Source organism: Budorcas taxicolor, chromosome 7, assembly GCF_023091745.1.
Source record: "Budorcas taxicolor isolate Tak-1 chromosome 7, Takin1.1, whole genome shotgun sequence".
Lineage (NCBI taxonomy): Eukaryota > Metazoa > Chordata > Mammalia > Artiodactyla > Bovidae > Budorcas > Budorcas taxicolor.
Genome location: NC_068916.1, coordinates 16476456 through 16494472, shown reverse-complemented (window position 1 = coordinate 16494472; position 18017 = coordinate 16476456). Strand labels below are relative to the sequence as shown.

Genomic DNA, 18017 nt, shown 5'->3' with positions numbered 1-18017 from the left:
AAGAGGCTGGAGCAGGATCAAGAGAGAACTGGGAGACAGGAAATGGTTGGCGAGTGTGGGAAACCCTCTCCTGCAGAGACGTCCCCAGCCCCCCAGCCAGCCTCGGGGAGATGCCAGTAGTCTCCAGTAGTCTCACTCTCTTTAAATTACTTTATTCAAGAAGGTGGGGAGGACAGACAGTTGGGGGGGACTGAGCTGAGCCCTGAGTCCCTGAACCTCCCAGCTCAGCCCCCACAGCAGGACGGGACAAAAATTAGGGGGTGGGGACTCCAGCCCCACCCAGACAAGGTCGGGGACAGACAGGACCCAGGAACACCGACTGACTGTCCTCCGGGCTGGTCCCTGGAGGGGGCGGCAGTCGGAGTACACAGGGCCCGGCCTGCGGACCACCCAGGACGGGGCTATTTGGGGGTGCTGCTGCCCTTCTTGGGGGTGGTGGGCTTCTTGCTCTGCCAGAGGTGTCCCTGGATGGTGAAGGCATCCACGCTCATGGACATGGTCTTGGCGGGGATCTGCGTGAAGCGCTTGCGGTCTGAGTTGTACTTGTAGATGCCCTCGACCATGGCTGGTGTGACCGTGCGGGGGCCGTAGCCCGCCAGCCGTGACAGCTCCTCTGTTTCTGCGGACAACGTGTACAGGGCCCGGAACTGGCAGCTCGAGTCGCGGAAGAGGATCAGGAAGTGGTTGGCCTTGCTCTTCTCGATCTCCTGGTGGGCGGCAGACACAGTTAGCCAGGCCACCAGAGAACCCCACCTGCCCCCGACCCCCCCCATAAAGCCCCGGCGAGGGCCTACCTCAAGAATGCGGTTCTTCTGTGGCTCATTCACCTTGCCTGCCAGGCAGCAGTGTGACAGGGCATTGTGGATGATGAACTTGTTGGACTTGGCACTCGGCTCCTTGTACAGCCGTGGACCTAGGGGGCAGGGCAGTGAGCAGGGACTGGTGGGGGCCGGTGCTCACCACCCCACCACCCCCAAAAGTCCCACCACCTACCCGTATACTCAGGCACTGAGGCCGGGGAAGATGCGTTGCTGCCATTGTCCCACTCACGTTCACGGCTGCCGGGCAGGCGGCTCGGGGACATGAGGCCAGATGGAGATGGAGCCCTGCGGGGGGAGGTGGGATGGGGTGGGGGTGCAGTCAGTGGTGGACGAAATCAGTGTGCAGTGAGACCCAGCAGGGGTGCACCCAGGACACGGCAAAGCAGGATGTATCCACAGATTCTGTCTATGCTCCTAAGTCCCTACAGGGCCAGGGCCAGCCCTGGGCACGCCGAACATGGGAGCAGAAAGGCGCATCCTTGGGTTCTGTCTCAGGTATGTGACCTTTCATCTCTGGTGCCATATCACACTCCTAGGTGCACACACACATGCACACTCCAAGAGGCCACCTGCCACATAAGCACCTGCACGTCCAGGCCAAACTTACCGAGACGTGGGCCTCTTCACGCCAAGGTTACCGGGGGCCTCGTTGGCCACCGTGGACAGAGACAGGGTGGACTGAGAGTAGATTTTGCTGAGCCGAGAGCCTGGGAGCAGAGGGTGCCAGGTCAGGCACCCCCTGCCAAGCCCCCTTACCTCCACGTATGCCCGGGGGCCCGACCTGGCCAGTGGGAGAGGGCACATGGGGGCCAACCCTGCCTAAGACCCTCACCCTACACTGACCGCCCCCTGTCCCCCGTAAGCCAGGCTGTAGGGAAGCAGTACCTGACCTGTTAAGCTGCAGAGCGAACTCTGGGCCAGTACCCTTTACCCTGCTGTGGCCCCCACATCCTTCTGGAAGCCTTGATCCCCCACACCGCAGCCCTGTGTGTATACCCCAAGCCGCCCCGCTTGCCCCCCGGGGGGCCTCACCCAGCAGTCCACGGGCTGGGCTCCGAGCCAGGGCCGAGTCATCACAGCAACCAGAGCGTGGCCGAGGGGCCCTCCGACCGCCGCGGCCCGGCCCCCCACTCCCCGCTGCCCGGGGCCGCAGCACCTTATCAAGATCGTCCATCAACTTCAGCTGGGCCCGGCGTTCATACTCCAGCCGTGTGAACTCCCCCCGCCGGGGGCCCACCTCCTCCTCAGGGGGGGCCCGGGCAGCTGGGGCTGGGGTTGCAGCAGAGGCCGTAGGAGCTGTGGGTGCAGGGGGGCTGGGGGCCACCTCCTCCTGGGCCAGCCTGCACACAGAGGAGATGAACACAGTCAGACAGGCGGCTGGGTTGCCAGGGGCAGAGGTCCTGGGGCTGAGCTCGGCCTCACCTCGAGGCCTCCTCCCTCCGCTGCTCCTTCTCGGCCTCCTGCCACTGTTTTCTCCGCCTCGCCTCCTCTGCTCGCCGCTGCTGCCGCTCCAGCAGGCTGGCCCGCTTCTGGGCCATCTCGTCCTCGGGCTTGTCTTCATCCTGGGGGCAGGCACCGAGCGTAGCTGGCTGTCCCTCCCCTGGTTCGGCTGGAGTCTGTTTCGACCCAGCCTGCCAGCCACTCAAATGTCCTTGAGTTTTTGTCATTGGTCTGAAGGCATTTGGTGGGTGCCTGCTGTGTGTGTGACCCCATGCTGGGTTTTGGGCACACAAAGGCCTCAACCCAGCTAGGACACAACACTGGTGAGCACACTGGTGGGGCAGGATCTATCCTAGTCTGGAGATAGCAGGAGAGGCTTCCTGGAGGAAGCAGCCTAGGAGAATGAGGTGGATTGAACTGGGTGGGGTTGAGTGGTGAGGAGTGCATTCTGGGGAGGGAACAGGAAGTGCAAAGGCCCTGAGACCAGAGAAGGTTGAGCAGGTGTGGAGCAGGGAGGCCAGTTTATTCTAGGAGCAAAGGGGAGCCACAGGAGGGTTTTAAATAGGGGAACGTGTGTGAGTCACTCAGCTGTGCCCGACTCTGCGACCCCATGGACTATAGCCTGCCAGGCTCCTCTGTCCGTGGAATTCTCCAGACAAGAATATTGTAATGGGTTGCCATTCTCTTCTCCAGGGGATCTTCCTGACCCAGGGATCGAACTCCAGTCTCCTGCATTGCAGGCAGATTCTTTACTGTCTGAGCCACTGGGGAAAACCACAGACAGGGGAGTGACAAGGTCCAATTTACATTTTAAATAAATGCTAACTGCTCATTTCACAGTGGCCAGGGATTGGTGTGTGGTGAGGGGTGGGCAGTGGAGACCAATCAGGACGAGACTGCTGGTGTCCAAGTAAGAGGTGCGGGCCCAGGCTGGGGATGCCAACAGGAAGAAGAGTGATTGGATATGGAAGAATCAAAAGAATTAGTAGGGCCATGCTGGGAGTGGGGAGGAGAGAACAGGAGGGAGGGGATGCTGTGGAAGATGCCAGCCTCACCTGTCTGTCTACCTGTTCATCTGTCCATAACCCACCCACCCCTCCATCTACTGGGCCACCCCTGCCCATCTGTCTACCACTTACTTTCTGTTCACCCACTACCCATCCCATCTACATGTCCATCTGACCGCAGCTTGTAGGTCTGCCTGCTCCCACCTGGCTAACCGTCTGTCTGTCTCTGTTCCCCTACCAGCTCTGTCTGATCATACACTGAGAAAGCCCCATCCATGTGACCACCTGTCCACCTGCCTGTCTGGTCATCCATCCATTCGCCCACCTGCCCCCCCCACCCCCCTCCCGCTCAGGTGCTTACCTTATAGAAGAAGCCCAGTCCGGTGCGGGGCTCTCCCTCTGAAGACGCTTCCTCCTCTAAGGAGTCCTCAGCCCCAGGGGGGCTCCCATCTCCCTCGTCCTCAGCCGCTGGCTCCTCCAGGCTGCTCAGTGGGATCTCGATGAGGCCAGGCCGTGCTGCAGGCTCCTCAGGGGGCGGCCCCTCAGCCAGGAGGATGGAGGAGCGCGTCTGCACCGGCACCTGGCTCGGCGAGAACTTGCGCAGGTGGGGAAGGCTGTCCACGTCGTGTGGGGGAGTGAGCACCCTGGTCAGGGGTGCCAGCCGCAGCTCTGCTGGCCGTGCGTGTTTGGGGCTGCGGGGTGTGGGGCTGGGGCCGGGGCTGGGGCCCGGCCCGTGGCTGCGCCGGGCAGCTGGGGCACGCCGGGCGGGGCTGGGGGATGCAGCTTTGGGGCCCGTTGTGGGACCAGGGATGACCCACGCGGCGGCAGCAGGAGTAGGGGCAGCCGCGGAGGGCTCGGGTGGGGCCAGGAGCCGCTGCTGCTGGTCTGTGAGCCTCTGCATGTCCCGCTGCAGAGAGTTCAGCGCTGCGCTCAGCTTGCTCACTGCCCGGTTATAGTCCCCCAGTCCTTCGGGGGGCACCGGGCCCAGTTCTGGTGAGAAGGTCACCGCCTTTGGCCGTGGGGACGGCTCACCCTGGCCCTCACCTGCTGGCCGCTCCCCGCCAGGGGCCGGGCCTAGCTCTGCCTCCGCTTCCCCACCGGCCTCCCGGGGCTGCACCTGCAGGAAAGCATTCTTGCCCAGTCGCTGGCGGTGCTTGGCAAAGATGGCCTCAATCCGTCGCTTCTGGGCCTCAATGGCCCGGCGTTTCTCCTCTAGCCGGGCTCCAAGCTCACTCATCTCCGAGCTCAGGGCCTCCGGTGCCCCTGGGGTAGCCACCGGGGACCCGGCCTCGACCTCGGCCTTCACCAGCTGCTTCTTGCGTTCAGCAAAGCTGGTCATCTTAACTTCAGAGTTGCTGGCTGCTGGGGACGAAGTTGCCACCTTTGGGGAGCCCTCAGGCAGGGCTGGTGGTTTTGATACCTCCCCAGCTGGGCAGGGAGCCGGTTTTGAGGGGCCCTCGGGGTGGGGCAAGTAGGCAGGTACTTTCGTGGGCCCCTCAGGCAGTGGTTTCAAGGCGCCCTCCGGTGGGTAGGGGGAAGCCAGCGGCAGTTTGGAGGACCCCTCGGGGGAGTGGAGGTAGAAGCTGCCATCGGCAGCCCCGTCTGGCAGCAGCCGGGGCTCGGCACTGTGGATGATCTGCAGGGCCTCCTCGATGGTAGGCAGGTCGCCAGTCTCCGGGGGTGGCTGCGCGGGGGTCCGGGCTGGCACAGGGCGCTGGGGACCCAGGCTGTCTGAGCTGACGGAGCGCAGTAGGACGGGGTCTCCCATGACAACATCCACGTCGCTGTCCAGGCCAAAGGGGGTGCTGAACGACACGGCCTGGGAAAGGGGACGGCTGGGCGGCCGGAGGGAAGGGTCAGCCCCTGGGACAGGTCCAGGCCCCACTCTGGCCCCTCTGACTCCACTGCCCGGGCCCTTTCGATGTGCTCACCTGAGCTGACGGTTCCAGGCTTTGCCGAGGGCCTCCATGTGGGACATGGACGGGGAGGACTTCAGTGAGCCTGGGGAGGGGTGATGAGTGGTCATTCTGGGGTCACTGGGGACCCTGGGTGGGGTGAGCCATGGGGTGTCAGTGGGTGAGTCACTGATGGGGCATTATGTGGATGGATAGCTGGGGGCCACGTGGTGTCACTAGGGGGTCCTTGTGAGCCCCTGGGGAGGTCACTGTGGGGGCCAGTGAATGTCACCAAGGAAGTCATTCAGGTATCAGACAGACCCAATGGAGGGGTCACAAGGTGCCCACATGAGGTCAGCAGGGGCAGTCTTTGGGTGGGGGTGGGGGTGTGGGGGGCGGATCTCCAGTGACAAGCCCTCCCCTGCCCTCACCTGTGGATCCTCGGAGTGGTGACTGGGGGCCCCCAGGTGACAGGAGTGGATGGCGGAAATTGAAGACAGGAGAGCTGCCAAGACAGGTGTGTCAGCCAAGGTCCCCCCCCATCCCTCCCCCCCGCCCCCCGGGAGTGGAGACCAGAGTGCCCCCCCACACCTCCCCTCTAGCTGACCCAGTCGGAGGAGGAACCTGTCGTGGCTGGGAGGTCTCCACCTGCCAGGGGATGTACCTGCTGCCGCTGTTGTTCTGGGGAGTAGAGGCCTCTGTGGCCTGGGGGGAGGCGGCTGCACACAGAGCAGAGGGTCAGGCAGGGCTTGGTCTTCTCCCCACCATCCCCCTCAACCCCACCCCACCCCAGGCCCAGGGCCAGGCCTTACCGTGACCATCAGGCAGATCCTTGACCTGCACAAAGTCGGGTTTCAGCACCTCGAAGCACATGAACAACTCAGCCAGCAGCACCATCAGGTTGACCTGGAGGCGAGAGGCAGGGTCAGCCACCTGGACCCACAGCCCCGGATGCCCATGAGGCCCACGAGGTAGCCTTACCTTGAGGGGCGGTGGGACATAGAGAAGGTCCTCCAAGGACAGCGGGCAGCCCCGAGGGAGGCGGGAGGCACAAAAATCCTGCACCAGCTGGAGGTTGTACAGGCTGTCTGCCACAGACATGGGGTCCTTGAGGCATACCTCTGTAGGGACAGGATGCCTGGGTCCCTGGCTCTCCGGGAAGGAGGACAGGGTCCCAGCACACAATATACGCGGACACCTTCGACTGATGAGCTGAGCCGGGCCCCCTTCATAAGGTGGGTGTCATGACAGGCTGTCTGTCCCTCAGGTCTTTGCATCTACTGTCCTCACCGCCTGGAATGCTAGTCCCCCTAGAACTCGACTCAAATGGCTTCTGACTACCCAGCACCTAACAAAGTACCTAACATCCAGAACATTCCTCGAGATGAACTTATGGTTCATTCTCTCTCAACTACGATGTGAGCCGCCTGAGGCCAGGGGCAGGTCCATATTGTTTTGGTTGGATCTCTTGGTGCCTACAATAGGATCTGGCACACAGTTTGTACTCTACTCATATTTGCTGCAGGACTGAATTATGGAATCAAACAGTATGGCTCAGATGGGAAAGAATCTTCTTGCAATGCAGGAGACCTAGGTTCGATCCCTGGGTTGGCAAGATCCCCAGGAGGAGGGCATGACAACTCACTCCAGTATTCTTGCCTGGAGAATCCCATGGGCAGAGGAGCCTGGCGGGCTACAGTGGGGTTACAAAGTGTCAAACATGACTGAGCAACTAACACACACTGAATTACAGGCAGCACAGAGAGGTTTAGACACTTGGGCAAGGTCACACAGCTCATTAATAGAAGAGAGAGGTTCAAACTCAAGTCTGCCAATCCTGGGAGCTACACTTAAAATCTCTGCGATACTCTGGAGACAGGAGCCAAGGCCTGGGCGCCAGGCTCATTGGAACAGGATCTGGCTCAGACCCGCTCACTCACCCTCAAGTCGCAAGAGCTGGGGACAGTAGCAGTGGATTGTGGCAGCCAGCGCAGCCCCACTTGCCAGGTCCTGGAGGCTGGTCACCGTCGGAAAGCAGGGGGCGCGTCGGGCCACCGCGCGGTCCTTGCGATATCGAATCTGCGGGTGGGAGCCGTGTCAGGTCAGAGGTCGGGCTGGCCTCCAAGTCAGTGGTCATGCAAGCTGTGTGGGGAGGCCTGGGGTTTCTACCACGAAGGGGCGTGAAGCCAGGGGGTGTCCCAGAGCCAGAGTGGGAGGGGGGCCAGCCTAGAGCAGGGTGGGGAAGGGCAGCAGCAAGAGGCAGAGGAAGTGTCTGAGAGCAGCCAGGCCAGCAGCGGGGACTGGGGGCAGGGACTCCTGAGACCCTGGGGCGGGGGATACATTACCATGGGGGGTTTGCTCCCCGACTCCTTCAAACAGAAGGCAATTGCGTGCTGGGGGGGAGAGGAGCAGCCGTCAGCAGGGCGGGAGGGGTGCTGACTTGCTGGGCCCCCAAGCACACCTCTGGGATGGGGGACGGCCCTGACCCCTGTCCTGAGCCCTGGCCGTCCAACTCCCTGGCTGTGCTCTGGCCGGCTTTGGGGACCCCAGCACCTCCCAGCATGGAGGGACCCAACAGAGCAGCCTCTCATGCAGGAAGTCCTCCCCCACCCACTCAAAAGACCCAGGCCCCGGCTGGGGAAGGGATGCAGAGGAAGCAGGTAGGCAGGAGAGGAGCCCCCGACCCAGGCCCTAGGGTTGGGGGAAGGAGGAGGCCCTGAAGTGAGCAAAGGCAGGGGCTTCAGCCCAAAGCACCCCCACCCTCACCCCACTTGCAGTGGTCAGTTTCCCCTTGTTGCACTTCAGGGATGGACACCCCAGTGCCTCCAGAGCTGGGAGCAGGGAGCTGTCCTTAGGGAAGCTGGAGGCTCACTTAGGAAGGTTCCTCTCCCCTCTTTTGGGTCTGATGATCTTCCTCTTGGCCAGAGGGGTCTTCTCCCTGTGCCCTGCCTGCTGGGGTCAGGATCCATGGGTCTGATGGGCTGGGGTCCTCCCTTCAGAAGCCCCAGAGGTCTCCCCACCTCGGCTAAGGTGGACAAGCCTCTGGATTTCTGGGAGGGGAGTCATGTACCAGGTGAGAAGTAAGAGCAGAGATGACCCTCTTGCCTTGGTTCCCCAAAGGGCTTCCCTCTGTCCCCCAGGGCTGGGTCCCACTTCCTTTGCTCATAACTGGGAGCAGGGGAGAATAGGAGAGGGAGCAGGACAGGCAGGCAGAAAGAGACAGACAGCGACAAGCGGGGCAGGCAGACAGGGCAGAGAGACAGCCCCACTTACAGGAACCAGCTTCCAGTACCAGCGTGTGGGGCACTGATGCCAGAGAGGCAGAGAGGAGAGTGTGGCAGGAGTGGGCAGAGGCAAGGGGGCAGAGAGAAAGAGAGAGTCACTTCCGGCCCCCCCCAAGAGCAGGAATGGCCTCGAGGCACAGCCCCGACCTACCCATCCAGCCCTCAAAGATCCGCCCCTCCATCCTTCCATCCATCACCCCAGCCTCACCGAAGGCTGCGCTGGGGCCACCCCATCTGCAGGGGCCGCCGGAGATGCTCTCTGGGCAGCTTCCTGCTCCGTCTTCTCCTGCAGCCGCCGGATGGTCTGCGGAGCAGGGAGAGGTTAGCACTCCAGTCACTGGACCAGTCCTGGCCACCTCCCGCACCCCCATCTTGGCCCAGCCCCCACCTACCGTGTCTACCCAGAAAAGGAGCTTGTGCTCCAAGCTGGCTAGGGCCAAGGGACCAGGCAGTGTCTTTGTCCACTCGAAGGCGAAGGCAACCATGAGGGCATCAATGACAGCTAGGTGGGCTCCCTGTGGGGGCAAGGGCTGAAGGGTGAGCCCAGAGCGCAGGTTGGAGGCCTCCAAGGGAAAAGAAACAGGAAAAGCCTGGAGGTGGGAGGGGCTTACAGTGGGACGGGCTTGGGAAGCAGGCCAAGCTTGAAAGGGAAAGTTAAAGTCGCTCAGTGTCTAACTCTTTGCGACCTCATGGACTATACAGCCCATGGAATTCTCCAGGCCAGAATACTTGGAGGTCACAAAGTAGGCCTTAGCGGATCTGGCGTCCAGAGTAGCGCCTTTTTGGGCAGTGCCTGACTTGGTAGGAGGAGCCAGGCATGATGGGCGGAGCCTTGGTGGGGGAGGGACCTTGTTTGGTGGGGCGGGGCCTACCATGAGGATAGGCTGGTGCCTCAGGTCGGCCTCCTGCACCGGGCGCTCGGGCAGCGCGGGCACTGTGCCCCTCCGTGCCAGCAGTGCCAGAAGCGCAGAGGGGTTAGGGGGTGCTTCGAGCTGAGGCAGCGCCTGGCGCCAGGCCCGGCAGTACAGCTCGGCCGAGAGCAGCAGCCTTGTCACCGGGGGCTTCACGTGCTCCTGGGCGTACTGATCCGTGTAGAAGGGCTCCCACAGCTCCGAGGGCACATGCTCTGCGGGGGCGGAGTGGAGGTAATGGCAGGGTCAGGGCTACAGGGCACAAACCCCCATACTTGCAACCCCATGGACTATGTAGCCTACCAGGCGCCTCTGTCCATGGAATTATCCAGGTAAGAATACTGAAGTGGGTAGCCATTCCCTTCTCCAGGACCCAGGGATCAACCCAGGGATCGAACCCGGAACTCCAGCATTGCAGGCCGATTCTTTCCCTGAGCCACCAGGGAAGCCCTTACATACAATTACTACTGCCAAGTCTCTTCAGTCGTGTCCGACTTTGTGCGACCCCATCGACGGCACCCCACCAGGCTCCGCCTTCCCTGGGATTCTCAAGGCAAGAACGCTGGAGTGGGTTGCCATTGCCTTCTCCAATGTATGAAAGTGAAAAGCGAAAGTGAAGCCGCTCTGTCGTGTCTGACCCTCAGCGACCCCATGGACTGCAGCCTTCCGGGCTCCTCCGTCCATGGGATTTTCCAGGCAAGAGTACTGGAGTGGGGTGCCTTCTCCATTACATACAATTACATGGCCCCAATTAAAGCAGGGGGTGGGTGGGATGTGGGTTGGGGCAGGTCTGTACCAAGGAGGATGGCACCAAGATGGGAGAATAGGGGAGCTGGGCTAAGACGAGAGGCGCAAATGTGGAGGAGTTTCCCAGAGGAAGAGATGCCGGTGTTTCTGGCAGGGGGATCTGCATACAAAGGAGAGACGGTGGGACGGAGCACCATGCCTAGAGGAGATGGCGGGCACTTGGACCCAGAGTGGAAATGGAGGTCAGATGGGCGGGGTCTTGAAGCCACGCCTCTCGCCCTCACCTAAGAACAGCAGTGACTAGAAGGGTTAATGGACCTTCCCGGTGCTTCCCCTTACAGCAACCCTAGGAAGAGGCAGCCTGGACACGCGTGGTAACTCCGCTTTATAGATGAGAAAACCTAGGCCCAAGGCCCCACAGCTCATCAAGGCTGGGACTTCGCTGGTGGGCCAGTAGCTAAGACTCCGCACTCCCCTGGTTAGGGAACTAGATCCCACATGCCGCAACAATATCCAAACAAATAAATATTTAGAAAAAAAAAAAAAAGGTTGGGACTGGGATTCAAACCCAAGTCTCAAGGAGACTACACCCTTAGAGTGGAGGCTGGAGGTGGGATGAGCTGTGGAGCAGGGGGCTGGCTGGAGGGGCATAGAATGGAGGAGGGGACAGACTGCAAACACATTGAGAGGGGTGAATGGCCTGAACTTGGTGACTGAAGGGAGGGGGTGGGGGGAAGAGAGGCACCCAGAGCCCTCTCTGGATGGGGAAGACAGGTGGGAGAAAGAGGGTGTTGGCTGAGATGGGGGTACAGGAGGGCCTGGGACTTAGAGGCAGCCAGGGAAACTCTGAAAGAGAGGGACAAGGTAAGACGAGGAGGCTTAAGGAAGCCCTGGGGGAGGGGGGCAGTGGCAGAATCCCAACCAAGTAGAACCCAAGGGTGAGGAGGAGAAAAATCAGAGCCACTAGGAAGGACTTGGGAGGTAGAGAAGGAGGATCCAACCCTCCTGGGCCTGCCCTCCTGGGCCTTCCAGGGAGCCCCAAGTCTTATCCCAGTCAGAGCTGCTGCTCTGTACACTTGGGTTCTGCCTGTGTTGGAAGAATGTGAGGAGGCAGGATTGTACTGTTTAGAAACATTTGTTTAGAAACATTTGAATGTGATATACCAGGCCTTCCTCAGGTGCCTGAATTCACAGCAGTGCTCCCCCGGGGTCCCGGCCCTCAGCTACCCTCAGCTACAAGGACCCAGGCACCCTTGCCTTCAACCCCTCCCTGGCCCCCCTGATCTTTCCCCACCCCTTAAACTCACACTTGACCTTCTTCCCACTTAATACCCAAACCTTGCAAAGAGTTGGGCCATCTCCCTGACCCTTGAAGTAAAAGTTCCCCAGAGCGAGAGATTATATTATGTGAAGTCAGACAGAGAAACACAAATATCAAACCCCATTGCTTGGAATATGTGGAATATTCCATATGTGGAATCTAAAAAAATGATACAAAGGGGCTTATTTACAAAACAAGACTTACAGACACAGAAAACAAACTTAGGGTTACTAAAGGGGAAGTGGGGAGCGATTAATGAGGAATTTAGGATTAACATATACGTAGTACAATGAACTAGATAACCAACTAGGACCTACTGCAGAGCACAGAAAACTATACTCAGTATCTTGTAACAAGCTATACTGAAAAAGAATCTGAAAATGAATGTGTGTGTGTGTGTTCAGTCGTTCAGTTATGTCCAGCTCTTTGCAACCCCATGGACTGTAGCTCGTCAGCTCCTTTGTCCATGGAATTTTCAAGGCAAGAATCTTGGAGCAGGTTGCCATTTCCTACTCCAGGGGATCTTTCCGACCCAGGGACTGAACCCATGTCTCTTGCATATCCCTCATTGACAGGTGGATTCTTTACCACTTCGCCACCTGGGAAGCCTATATATGTATGTATAACTGAGTCACTTTGTTGTTCATGTGAAACTAAACACAACATTGTAACTATACTCCAATTAAAAAAAAAGAAAAAAGAGTTCTCCAGGTTCTCTTTCCTTCCACCCTACTCCCGATCCAATCCCTCCCCATCCTCCCCATCCGTTCCTTCCCTTGTAGCTCCCAGCCTTCCCAAGGCCAGCAGCGGCCTTCCAACACCCACTATCTTGCCTGGGCTCTCTGCCGAGCACCTCCTTCTTTGGGAAGTCTTCCTCCCTCTGGTGTCTCCCAACATCCTATCTCTTTTCTCTTTCTCCCACCACTCAAGCCTGGCTGCCTGCCTCCATGCCTTTTCATTGCTGGGCTCCTGGTAGCTCTGTCTGAGCAGCCCTGTCAATGGACATGCTCTCCCCACCTCCTTCCCACCGCAATGATGGCTTCCATAGTCATCTGAGCACTGCCCCCTGCTGGAGCCCAGGCATTGCCCCTAATCCTTAGCATCTTTCTCCTTCTCTCTTCCCATCACAGTGAGAGAACACCATCCCTCCTTCTCTCTCCCCACCTCCAACATCCAGCTGCGACTCACTGGGCTGCAGCTCCTGGCATCCCCTGAAGCCAAACCCTCCGCCCTCCCTCTCTAGCTCCAGGTTTCTTTCCTGCTCTCATCAGCAAAATGAAACCAGTTTCTTTCCTGCAGGACTTGTCAGGGCCTTGAAGATGACAACTTGAGCTGGAGCTACTGATGGCTACTGTTTACTAAGGGGCTTCCGAGGTCAGGGGCTTCCCAGGTGGTGCGGTGGTAAAGAATTCATGTGCCAATGCAGAAGACACAAGAGACGTGGGTTTGATCCCTGGGAGGGGAAAATCCCCTGGAGGAGGGCATGGCAACCCACTCCAGTATTCTTGTCTGGGAAATCCCAGGGACAGAAGAGCCTGGTGGGCAACAGTCCATAGGGCTGCAAAGAGTCGGACACAACCAAGCACTCACAATGTTTATCAAGTACTTAGGTTATACTAGTGTGTCTTTGCCGAGGCACAACTGGGATTTGTGATGATGTGTGTTTAGTGGGGCTCTAGGTGTGGGGAATTGGGGCAGGGAATGCTGTTCTGGGCATTGTAAAATGTTTAGCAGGCTTCCTGGTCTCTCCTCGAGAGCTGAGAAGAGCACTGTCGTCTCTAATAGTGACAACCAAAGATATTCCCAAACATGGCCCCTAAGTGACAAACTCATCCTCGGCTGAGAACTGCGGCTCTATGCTATTTTTATTGGCTCTACGCTATGTTTATCGGAGCACTTAATACTGTCCAACAGGAATAGAATATGAGCCACACAAGAAGTTTAAATTTTTCTATTGCACCGTTTAAAAAGCAGCAAGGAGTAACAAGACCTTATAATATATCTAACCCTATATATATATATAGGTAATATATATCTTAGTAACATATCTCACCATATATATATATCCAAAATATTATTTCAACATGTCAACATAAAAACATTATTAATGAGATGTTCACATTTTTTTTCTCTCACAAGTCAGATCAGCCACATGTTGCTCTTGAGAGTCCCTTGGACTGCAAGGAGATCAAACCAGTCAGTCCTAAAGGAAATCAACCCTGAATATTTATGGGAAGGACTGATGCTGAAGCTGATGGCAAAACTTTCGCCATCTGACGCGAAGAGCCGACTCACTGGAAAAGACTGTGATGCTGGGAAAGATTGAGGGCAGGAGGAAAAGGGGGCGACAGAGGATGAGACGGTTGGACGGCATCACTGACTCAATGGACATGAGTTTGAGCAGCCTCCAGGAGATAGTGAAGGATAGGGAAGCCTGGTGTGCTGCAGTCCATGGGGTCGCAAAGAGATGGACACGAGTGAGTGACTAAATAACAGTATGTTGCTCGTGGCTACCACACTGGACAGCACAGCTAGCGTTTGGGCCACCCTCCCGTGTGCATCTGCTCATGGCATTCCTCTTCTTTTTTTAATTGGAGGATAACTGCTCTACGATGTATTGGTTTCTGCCATACACCGTGAATCAGCCGTAAGTATCCATATATCCCCTCCCTCTTGAGCCTCCTCCCACCCCCCTTGCTCATGGAATTCTTAATGAAACTTATCCATGGTACAGGTGGGAAAACATAGACCCAGACTTGGCCAAGATCCAAGAGCTAGTAGAGGGTGGAGCCGACAGGACCCTAGCTCCCTAGAGCATCACAGGGAAGTTCTGGTGGCCTGAGAGACTGCACGTAGTGTTTCCCAAACTTGTGTAAAGATGGCACCCTTCCTTATCTTATCTCTGAGCTCACTATGGAGCCCACTAGCCTGCATTCCTGCCCAACCTCCTCAGGCCTGTGCCCCGGGCCACCAGAAAGACCCCTTCCCCCTAGCCATTTTTCCCCAGAGGGGCAACTGCATAGCTGATCTCATCTTGTCAGTCCCCAAACACCTTCCCCGGCTCCCCAGGGCCCTTAGATCCCCACATGTGGCCTGAGAGGACCTCTCCAATGGCACCAGACTCCCTCATCGTCCCCAGCCACTCCTGGGCACAGCACAGAGAACTCCCTGTGGGTCTCCTCCCCCTAGAAAACTCCTACACACCCTTCAAGGTCCAAATGCTCCCTCCTCTAGTGAGCTGTCTGTCCTTTCTACCCCCTTCCCTGGAAGACTTCTAGGATTTCCTCCCCCAGCCCCTCTGCAGGGCTGGCAGCCCTCTTCAACACTGCTTGGACATCACCGGCTTTATCACCAGAAGAAGCAACGGTCTGGTTTCAGGGCCCATCATCCTCTCTCCAGAGTTCATACCCATCTTTTCTGTCCTGAGAGCCCAGCACTGGCCTGGCACCCAACAGGCATCAGTAAAGAGTTCCAGAGTTCATGGATCAAGCAGGGCTCTGCTCACCACTTCCTTCTTAGAGCCTGGGGTCCCCCCTTCCTCAGTCCCCCTCTATTCAGAGAACATGGGTGAGGGGACAGACTGAACTTGACCCTCCAGGACCATATCACACAATTTGGGGGAGCTGAGTCAGTGAAAACAGAACCAGGTGAGTCAGGGCATCCTCCCAGAGACCTGACTTTTCTTTCTGCAAAATGGAATAGTAATTTCTCTTTGGTCCCCTGGCCAGAGGACAAATAATATTATCTTTAATAAAAATACCACCGGTCATGGCAGCAGAAACAGCGACATCCACTTAGTGTGTACAGTGGGGCCAGACACAGAAGAATCCCATGGTCTGTCTGTCTCACCTTGTGAAAGATGGAACTGGGACCCCACTCACCCCAGCACTGCCCTGGGGCTTAGTGGACAATTGTGAAGTGGATAACAAAGTGAATACATGCTTTCTTTTACAGAGGACTCAACAGAAGCTTAGAGAATTGGGTTAATTCGGCCACATTCTGGGGGAGCGTGGCACTCAACCCAGCTGATTCCCACAGCTGAGTCCTCTGTGGCCTCCTAACTTGGGATGCCGGGGACTGGGGCAGGCTGGGCTCTCTCCCTGCCAATGCTTCCTCTCTTCCTCAAGCAGGTATTTGGGGGTGGGTGGGCCCTCGAGTGGGCCCTGCCTGGGAGGGTGCAGGGAAAGAGACTGGGAGAAAAAGGCAGGCTCAGGCAGAACCAGGAGACAGACGGACAGCTGTCACCAAGACCCACACCCAGAACAGGTTGATCTGGGAAGGCCACTGAAGGGGGGATGGGCTGTGCTCAGCTGGTGCCAACACCAGTGGGCAGGACCCGTAGGCGGGCAGGGCGTCCCCCCAGAAGGCCCAGACCTTAATTAACTCCTCTTCCCCATGGCAGGCCCTGACTCCTGGCTCTGGCATAAGGCCATGACTGAAACTGCCTTGGGCCTCAAATCCTAGGGATGTACCCGCATCCTCCTCCCCCATGGGGTGGCCCGAGGTCTCCACCATGTGGGTCTTGGGGAGGAAGTGGGACAAGGCCCCACACCTGGGCCCCCACTCCCGGCGATCATGGATAAGCCATTTCCCTTCTGCCGGGCTCGCCCGCCTCCTCAGTAAAATGGGGCAATAAGTCAACAGCTGCCAGCCGCCGGCCGGGGCCATGGAGGCGAGAGAGGGGCTTCCTGGAGCTCCCTTCGCCGCCCGCAGCGCAGGCAGGGCCGACGCGGGGTGTGTGTGTCCGGCCTGGACAGGGGCGGGGGTCCTCGCGGGCGCGTGATACGAGGGTGTAAAGGGTGGAGGGAGGACGTGCCAGAGGCGAGGCTCGCCCTGGGGACCCCACTCGGCCCACAGACCCTGCCCGGCTCACCTGGGGACCCGGACGCCCCGGTCGTGGCGCGGAGCTGGGCAGCCGGCCCCACCCCCACCGCGCTCCCGCAGCCGCGCGGGCAAAGTCCACTGCCCGGGCCGAGCAGGAAGCCCAGAGGCCCGGCGCCGAGGGGCCCAGGCCCGGGGACCCCCCCCGCCCCCGGCGGCCGGCGCTATTGTTCCCACGGCCCCGGCCTCCCCAGCGCGGCGCCCCGCCCCCCGCACCTGCCGCCCCCCTCTTCCCCTGGCCCCGGTACCTGCGCCCCCGAATGCGGCCCGCAGCACCCACGCCAGGCTGGCCGCCGCCTTGGCCCGCGAGAAATCGTACTGGTCCAGCGACTTGATCTCGGGCACCAGGAAGGTCCTCCGCAGCGGCCCGGGCCCCGGGGGCGCCGCCTCCACCATGGCGGCGCGGGGGCTGCGGGCACCGGCTCCGCGCTCGCTCGGGCTGGGCTTCGCCGCGCTCGCACCCGGGCCGGGCCCGCGGCCGCCACCACAGCCGCCGCCGCCACCACCACCGCAGGCGAGCCAGGTGCGGCCGCTCGCGCTCACGACGCTGCGTCGGCCCCGCCCCGGGGCGGAGCCCAGGTGCGCCCCGCCCCCGGCCCTGGCCCCCTACCCGGTCCCCTCGCCTGACCCGGTCCCCTCGCCTCGCCCGGTCCCCTCGCCTCGCCCAGCCCCTCGCCGCCGCAGGGTGGGGCGGGCCCAGACTGCGGTGGCGGCGGGGGAGGCTGCGGAGGAGTGTCTGTGTGTGCGCGCCCGCGCGCGCTTGTCTGTGTGCGCGCCCTGGGGAGGATGAGGGACCCTCGGCTTGCGGCGTGGGAGCCGGCACAAGTGTTGTTCCCTTAGATGAGGATGTGAGCTTGTCATTCCGGCCCTGGAGGCAGCGCGCGCGTGGGTGCACCTGTTTCTCATTGTGTCTTGGGAGCGTCCAAGAACGGGTGTCTGTGTCCGCACCAGTGTGTGGTCTCTGCAAGTTTGGGTGGTGCACGAGTGTGTTTGAGGGTGTCTGCATGTGCGTATCTGTGTGTGTGTGACAACGCGTGTGTGTGTCCTTGATTTTCATGAGTGTTGTGTTTTCAAGGATCTATATTGTGTAGGTGTCCGTGTCCTTAGAATACAGGAGTATCTGTGTTTTGTCATTGTGCTTGCGAGTGTGCCTATTTGTGAGCATTTAAATGTACTTGTATATGTATCAGAGTGTGATGAATGTCAATGAAGGAGGATATGGGAAAAATTGAGTATGTGTATTTATAGAGTGTGACGGCTTGTAGCTGTGAGTGTGTTTGAGTGGCTGTTACTGGGTATATCTGCAAATATATTTACATTCGTGTGTGGATTTTGATGTCAACAGTATTGGTTGGGGCCGGGGCTTCAACTGTGTGTAGACGGGGATTATATATTTGTATCCAAGTGCATTTGTATATGAGTCTATGAGTGTGATTGTGTGCAATGGATGTCTATGGGGGGAGACATGGCAGAATGTGCCTTGTGCATATATGTATATTTACATGTAAGTGTATTGTGGGTGACTGCATTTGGGTTATATGGTGTGAATCAAGGTGGTGTGACAGGGTGTGTAAATCATGGAAGGGGATGTAATTGTGTAAGAATGTCCATTTCTTGGATGCATTTATGAGTGTGCGTGCATGTTAAGTCCTTTCAGTCGTGTCTAACGCTTTGAGACTCCATGGACTATAGCACACCAGGCTCCTCTGT

At 58.8% G+C, this 18017-nt stretch overlaps 1 protein-coding gene across 1 annotated transcript; it reads right to left on the bottom strand.

The window, feature by feature from the left end:
* Positions 1-171: 171 nt before the first annotated feature.
* On the bottom strand, positions 172-16703 carry CAMSAP3 (calmodulin regulated spectrin associated protein family member 3). Its single transcript, XM_052642540.1, has 19 exons — positions 16556-16703; positions 9320-9573; positions 8840-8962; positions 8656-8751; positions 8437-8469; positions 7509-7556; positions 7104-7242; positions 6145-6284; positions 5976-6069; positions 5828-5882; positions 5595-5668; positions 5200-5269; positions 3630-5103; positions 2244-2383; positions 1854-2161; positions 1429-1528; positions 994-1106; positions 795-913; positions 172-707 (listed from the first exon to the last, which is right to left on the bottom strand). Exons 1-19 carry the CDS (start codon positions 16701-16703, stop codon positions 402-404), a joined length of 3834 nt encoding a protein of 1277 aa, XP_052498500.1. The 3' UTR covers positions 172-401.
* Between the last annotated feature and the right edge of the window lie 1314 nt (positions 16704-18017).